We start from the raw sequence: 7989 nt of genomic DNA on the forward strand, positions 1-7989 counted from the left end.
TATTATTATATTGTCATATTATTTCTGTATTATTATATACTTATTATTATTTAGTATTAGTATTGATATTAATCTTTGTCCCATATTGTTTCATCCATGGATGAAATAAAATTGAATTGAATTGATAAAATCACATTTTATTGTAAGGTGGGATTTGTTCTGTTCTACGAAACATTTGGAGAATAATTAATATGTATATAGTTACCGTTTCTTTTGGTGCTCCTCTTCGCCAGGGGATTAAGTTAATCGGTCGACTTTCCTCGGCTTGCGACATCGTGCTTATTATATGGTTTAATTTTTTGTATTTAATAAAATTCGTTCAAAGTACCTCTCTTCAGCACACTGACGAAACAAATTTGTATTAACAGAAACGACTCGACAAACAGTGTGAGTTTCACAGCAACGTCACTGATATTCTTACAATGCGTCAAATTGTCGATTCCATTGCAACGTGACTGTTTATCCTATTGTCAATTTCGTAGCAACGTAACTGTTATTGTTACAGTGCTGACAACTGCGAGGTTGTTTACATATGTTTGCTTCGTCTGCTGCCCTCACTAAGCTCACTAAGCTCACTAAGTTGAATTGTACAAGAGAGAAAGCAAGCATGTTGGTGCTTCCGAATTTAAGGTGACCGTCATTATTTGCAGCTGACATCCAGTTATAAGGAAACTAAAAGTAAGTGGAGTTGGAACTATTCTTTTGCTATAATGAATATGTGATTGAAAAGAATAATATTTCATGAAATGAGTTTTTATTGATGTATTTTCATACTATAACATTATTATATAATTACTTGAGCTCCATCTCTTCCCTTTGCAAACATGTGTTTCCCCCCCCCTTAATGTATTAGAACTCCGGTCTAGAAAACCGCGATTAACGGCCGTGGGGATTTTTTATAGAAAAAATATTGTAAATATTTAATGACTAATTATCTTGCGTTACATCCACACACTAATCACTGTATAAGCTATGTAACACCCCCAGACAACTCAATGCTGTTGCCTGTCAGCGTTGCCGAAATGACTTCATGATTGATTGATTGATTGATTTATTTCGTCACTGTAGATCATTGTACATGATATATGACAAGTCAAGTTAATTCTGAATATTAACAATTTGATATATAAGTAGATTAAAATTACAATAGTTACAATTTTTTACTGCTGATTACAATTTAGAATTAGTTAGATATTCTTATTTGTGGAGAATTTGATGGAATGAACATTGGCAGGGGAAACCGAAGTACTCGGAGGAAACCTGCCCCAGCGCCATTTTGTCCATCACAAATCCCACTTGCTCAGATCACAGTGGTGGGAAGCCAGCGACTAATCGCTTAAGCTATGGCGTGGCCTTAGAATAATGATATTGATAGCTAATGTAATGTTCTCAGCAGATTGGTGCCCTTCTTGATGGCCTGGTATTCTCGATCTCTCTCTAAGCGGCCTACGTAGACGTCCCTCCATCTCATGATGTCCTTTCTATCACATCCAACATGGTGTCTTGATTCCTTTAAGCAGAAGAGAACTGCGCAGTATACATTCATAGCATGCTGGTATAAGCTCAACAAGTCACTTATTCTTGAATTATCTGGTAATATTGATGTTAACTAGGATTTATCCCCAAACAAGAAGAATTCATCTATACTATAAAAACAATGTTCAAGTAGAAATGTTTTCAAAGTCTTTTTAAATTTGTATAGTGCTGGTATGTCCTTTATATATTGCGGCAAGTGGTTTAAAAGACGAAGTCCAATATTATTGAAGTTGTTTTTACACAGACTCGTCCTACATGGAACTATGAATAAGTTGTCTTTTTTTCTTGTATTGTGTGAGTGTACTGCTGAAAACATTAATGCATAATAATACATGAATAATATACCCAAAATAATAAAATAACTCAATAAAATATGTAAATACTATTAACTTAATCTTCCTACCCAAGAAAGATGTAAAGGTAAGGTAAAATCGCTGTGGTTAAATAATAAAGCACAAGGCCATGAAGGCGTATGGGGGAGTGGATGTATAGATCCACATTTTCTTGACCTCTACACTAGCTGGAGGCAAGTGGTCAGCTTCACACCCCTGCTGCTTTACCCCTGGGGAAAGAGTCCCCAGTACCCATTAAATAGGAGGCTGTGTGGCCCCCAGAGCCTCTCTGGACGATATGGAGAAGTGAAAATTCTGACCCTTCTGAGACTCGAACTCCGACCTTTCGGTCGTCCAGTGAGCTTGGGTAGTGCAGTCAGTATAGTGACTGCCTATGAGCTGGATGACCATGTGAAACTTGGTCTGTGACATTAAGGGAGGAACAAAGACTGAGGGTGTTTGAGCACAGTGTGCTGAGGACAATATTTGGACCAAAGAGGAATGAAATGGTAGGAGATTGGAGGAAACTGCGTAATGAGGAGCTTCATAACTTACACTTTTCGCCGTGTATAATTAGAATGATCATGTGAAGGAGTATGAAGTGAACAGGGCATGTAGCACACATGGGGGAGAGGATGAATGAATATAGGATTTTGATGCTGAAGCCAGAAGGAAAGAGACCACTAGGAAGACCTAGATGTAGGTGGGAGGATAATATTGTCACATGTATGAGTGACTATAGACGGGGTATGGATTGATGAATGGATTTATTGACCACTTGTATACACCACTCAGAACTACAAGCAGTTATAAAATTACTGCTGATTTCCACACTAAGTCTTCTCAGTCTGCTTTCACTAGGTGTTGCTTGATAACAGCCCTCAACAATGGCTGTTCCTTAGCGGTGTTTTCACTAGATGTTTCCTCATAGCGAATCTTAGCAATGTAGATTTTTCAACTTCCATGGTCATGCCATTGCCTGCAGGTTAACACTCCACACGTGAACTCCCAACTGAACTGCTGACAATTCTTCCCAACAAGCGACTCATTGCTCATAACATTTCGGCATGGAGAAAACTGTTTCCATTGTTGTGGTCCAACAATACCTTGACCATTGCAAAGAAGTGGGTGTTTGTTTATTCACCTGTTGCATATCAGTGGCAGGATAGGGTTGGTATGTACTGGATTCATCTGGCTGAGGATAGTGACCAGTGGAAGGATCTTGTGAATATGGTAATGAAATTTGGGGTTGTATAAAATGTTGGGTAATTCTTAAGTAGCTGAGCTAATGGCAGCTTCTGAAGGAGGACTGAGCTCCATGCAGTTAATTATATAGCTTATGGCCGTGTTATTCCTCTTTTTTTTCCCCCCATTTCTTTTGTGGGTATGTGTTTTGCCGACACATGCATTGGCAAGCATCCTGTCCTTTCCTAAGTAGACATCCATATTGTATGTGTCATATAGTTTATAAATTTTTATTTTTATGTTTCTTGGATATGTACTGTTTGAAAGTACCTTCTGCATTAAGAATACAATAAATTTGTTCACAACCAAGTGTTCAGGAGGAGGAAATATTTTGAGTATGCATGGTTGAGCTAGTGAAAATATGTCATAATTACTATAGTTACCATAGTTTGGGTCATTGATGGCAAGGGGATTGTCAGAGTTTGAAAAGTGCAGATATCTAAGAATGTGAAAAACTCTGTCACCTCCCATTGTTCTGCCATAAAAAGGCAAAAAGAATTGTTGAGTAGTCAGACAGTGGTCTTTCAGGTTGACACATCCATCGTGTCCCATTTAACTCATAATCAACAGAAACATAGACATTTCAGAATCAGTAACGTCATGTGCAGGAGGAGGTCCATCATCAGGGAAGTCTAATCATTGTTAATAGTATAATTTGGTTTTCTCCAGCAGAAAAGTGGTAACATCTGCAAAGTACAGCCTGAATATCCTGTGAGGAGTTGAGTCTTTGTATATTTTGTCACAAGATGATGACTAGACACTAGAACTCGCAGCTACAAGTAATTATAATACTTTATATGCACATCAGCACAGTTTTCAATTCAAAGAACATTTCATTCTTTTTTCTTTATTTTGACATATATTTATCACAACCAAAACCCCAATGTGGTTTGTACTGTTATTACTGTTGTTGTGTTGCTGCCATCAGTTACAATTCCATCCACATCTCATTGTGAGTGTTCAAAACCTCTGAAAATTCCTTATGAGCCTTGAGGTTCTGATTTGTTTGCACATTGTAACAATTTGTCCCCCCCCTCAATCTGTTTTACCTGCCAATGCTACATTCATTATTACAGAAGCCTGATGACTGATGATGTAGGGTTGACTGATTTATGTTGCACTGCATCTGAATGTATTGGGAAGTTTGTTTGCCTCCTCGAAATATAAGTACAGTCTTTCATAAAACGTGATACATTTAAATATCAGTTATAAGCAGTAAGTTTCCTTTCAGGAACTGTGCAAGTACATTCACGTAAATGCACTGCAGTGAACTGGGCAGCTATGTCACGAGGATTGTTGTAAGCCAGTTTCTTATGCAACTAACAATGCACCATGTCTGATGAATGCCTTTTGAGGTTGAAAGAGATTCTGCGGTCTTTTGCTGCAAGAGTGCCAAAGATTATACTGCAGAGAGTTGAAGAAGTATATCCTGCTTTAAAGGAAAGCTTGGTGAGTGTTGTGTACTTTTGTAAATCACAAAATATTTTCTGATTGTTTTGTTTTTAATTTTGGTTTTCTAACCTCTCAGTTCATTAAGAATGGCTTGTGTTAGCATATTGTAAGGTAAAGCTATCCCTGTAACAGACCATGGAGGTTCATGGGCTTGTGAGAAGTTGAAGTTCCCACATTTTCTAGATAAGCAGCTCACAGATGGTGATGAGGTTGTTAGCCTTATGCCCTGGCTGCCCTTTCCCCCCCCCCCCNAGAAAAATTCCTCGTACTCATTTCTGTTAGAGGCTTGGATGACGCCAGTGCCATGGTGCTGCTGGAGGAATTAGGTAAATTGAAAAAATCAATGACCTCATCGGGAATCAAATCCACAACCTTCTGCCTCGTGTCATAGTGCCTCAACCAACTAAGCTACTTTGTGTTCTCTTAACATATTCTGCATTTCAGTTAATGCTACTATGTGCAATATAGTGGGTTTGGAATATTTTCTTATTCTGTCTGGTAATAGCTGTAACTAATGTTTAGGATGTATACACATAGCATTAGACACTGTGTCAGTTTTTCTCTGTCAGTATTGTAAATCAGTGTTGTGTACATGGTGTCTGATTTTATAAGGATCTCACAAAGATGAAGGTAAAGCTATCCATGTAACAGGCCTTGAAGGCCCATAGGGTTGTGAGACGTCAAGGTTTCTGCATTTTCTAGGCTCTCGGCTCATCAACCATACACACTGGCCGCCCTTTACACACAGGGAGATTCCTGGAACTTATTTCTGTTAAAGGATGAGCCGATCCCAGGGCCATAATGCAGCTGGAAGGATTAGGTTATGCGAAAAATTCAATAAGATCATTGGACATCAAACCTGTGTCCTTCCAGCTTGTAGCATAGTGCCTCAGCCAAGTATGCTACTGTGTGCCCCCATTAGGATCCTGTACATCTCATATGTAGGTCTACCAGAAATTACCTGAATTAGTATGGTGAAAGTGTGGTACTGTGAGTAAGGCTTATAACTAGGACTTCATTATAGTGACAAAAACCATTCGAAGTTTGGATTTTTTATAGTATATATAGAAAATCAATGCATAATATGAGGGACTTTTTCCCCCTGGGACATTCATTACGATTCCTAAGTAGCAGTTGTTTTCCTGAAAATTTGCACAAACTATATTTGCAGTTTTGCTTCCAGAACTAATTATAGATAGCAACATGTGATGGCCCCTCTCTGCCCTACCCTTATATAGGAGGAAGTTCACTGTCTGGAAGGTAACTGAACAGATTGCTTCCTCCTGGTTTTAACCACAAAGAAATGTTCATCACATACTGTCTGCTGCTCTTCTCCCCCTGATCTTCCCCAGGCTTAAGTGGGATGATGTCACAGAACACAAACTACACAAGCACATGTTTAGGGTTTTGTCACGGCAGACATCTTCTGTATTCTGGTTGTCAACAACAGCAGAATTTTTAAAACTGCAATTGTGGCAACAAAATGGAAGAGCATGGACTCAAGATGAAATATGAAATAATGTGTGCAGCTTGTTAAAAAGCAAGACAGGGGAGTGATGTGGAATAGTCCTTTGCAAAAATTACTATCCAGCTTTGGAGCCAGCTTCCTGCAGATGCTTTAGTGACTGTCCCCTGAAAAAGGGTAATTTCAGCAAATGGGTTAGAAATGTGATAAATGAGGTGAAGTGAAGGTGTGTGGAGAGAGAAATGATAGTGCATCAGTCCATGAAGATATGAAAAGGTACTGTACTAATGTAGAGCATGTTATTTTCTTTTTTATTATTATCACAATATCTTTGTTATTATTATCTCAACTATCTAAGGTCAGTTAATGGTAGTTATAATGGTATTGTATTGGGAGTTGTGTTTGTATTATAATTGTATTGTAATGGTATTCATTGTGTAGTATGTGACCCTTACTGTTCCGTAGTTTTATTTATTATGTAGTTTTGTGCGCTGTGCTTTCTTCGAGTGGGGCGGGTTATTTTGTGTGTTGTGTCTTATTGTAATACCACTGCCACAAACCCATTTGCAGTCGAATGAATAATGTCACATATTCTGGTTACATGGCCAATACTTAATGGACTCTAGATTAGATTAATTGATTTATTGGACAGTAACCAGTCTAACTACAAATAATTGTCAAACTTCAAAAGATTACTAGCACAGTAACATATAAAGTAAAATCTTCAGCACTCCCACTTTTGGATGCTCCTGGAAAGAATTCAATGATTTGAAGTCCTTAGGAAGCCAAATCCAATTCCTTAATTCTGTAAGTCTGTAATTAAGTAATCCCTTAATTCTGCAGTCCCACAATTAATTAATTTGTCTGGCAAACTATCCTGTAATAATGTTTTGGCAAACCATATGGAAGAGACCTCTTTCAACAATAGAATTATTGTGTTCTCAGCTGTTACTGTCATCTGAAGGGTTCATTGCTCTGGATATTGGCTTTCAGTCACTTACAGTTACACTGTGTGTATCAAAACCCTAGTAACAAAAGTTCTATAGTTGCCTTTGTCACCTAGGAAATGTGTTTACTGAGCTGTTGCCTAGCTATACATGTTACAATCATGACGATGACAAACTTCTACCTATATGTTAGTGAACATATAGTTGCCTGTGTCACCTAGGAAATGTGTTTACTGAGCTGTTGCCAGGCTATACATGTTACAATCATGACGATGACAAACTTCAATCTGTGTCACCTAGGAAATGTGTTTACTGAGCTGTTGCCAGGCTATGCATGTTACAATCATGACGACGACAAACTTCTACCTATATGTTAGTGAACAACAAAGAGAAAGTGCAATGTATATTGAATTCAAAGAAACTAATATTGTTCCTTTCTTTCCTGAGTATGTATTGATGATGTGTGTGTGTGATATCAGTTTGTGATAGTGTGGCAGATGTAGTGAAGTGAGATCTGTGTCACCAGCATAACATCATAGGCGTGGGAACTACAGGTGGTACAGATCCTGTGCTGCTGTCTGAGAAGGAGGGTTATTTTTGTTCAGTTCAATTCAATTTATTTTTGTTCATCAGATCTACATTTTGCGATGGCACCTCCAGATATAGAACATGTCAAAGCCCAAGTTACTATAAAGTCAATCCAGAGGACGTCATAAAGATATTACAACTTATATACAGCCTTTGTTGCAATAACTTTTGATACATTGTAACTTATTGTCATAATAAAATACATATTAATATTGTCTGTAATAGAGAAAAAGCACATCTAGAGAATTATAGGTATCATACAATAAAAGTTTTTTTTTATAAAATGACTAGTGTTGTTTTTTTTATCTGTAATTAACACAGTCGTTCCATTTATAATACTTGTCTAAAGAATAAAAAGAGCCCACCTGCAAAAAATTTTTAAGGGAATATTTGAATTTATTTAAATCTTGTGATAAATATGAGT

General features: G+C 37.6%; 1 protein-coding gene across 1 annotated transcript in view; it reads right to left on the reverse strand.

The window, feature by feature from the left end:
* The window catches only part of LOC111863361 (interaptin), a 24364-nt gene extending 23885 nt beyond the window's left edge, over positions 1 to 479 (reverse strand). Inside the window, exon 1 of the mRNA XM_023849619.2 lies at positions 206 to 479. Within this exon, the coding sequence (XP_023705387.1) occupies positions 206 to 274 (69 nt within the window). The 5' untranslated portion in view covers positions 275 to 479. The remainder of the gene's footprint in view (positions 1 to 205) is intronic.
* Positions 480 to 7989: the final 7510 nt, after the last annotated feature.

Source organism: Cryptotermes secundus, unplaced genomic scaffold, assembly GCF_002891405.2.
Source record: "Cryptotermes secundus unplaced genomic scaffold, Csec_1.0 scaffold554, whole genome shotgun sequence".
Taxonomy (NCBI): Eukaryota; Metazoa; Arthropoda; class Insecta; order Blattodea; family Kalotermitidae; genus Cryptotermes; species Cryptotermes secundus.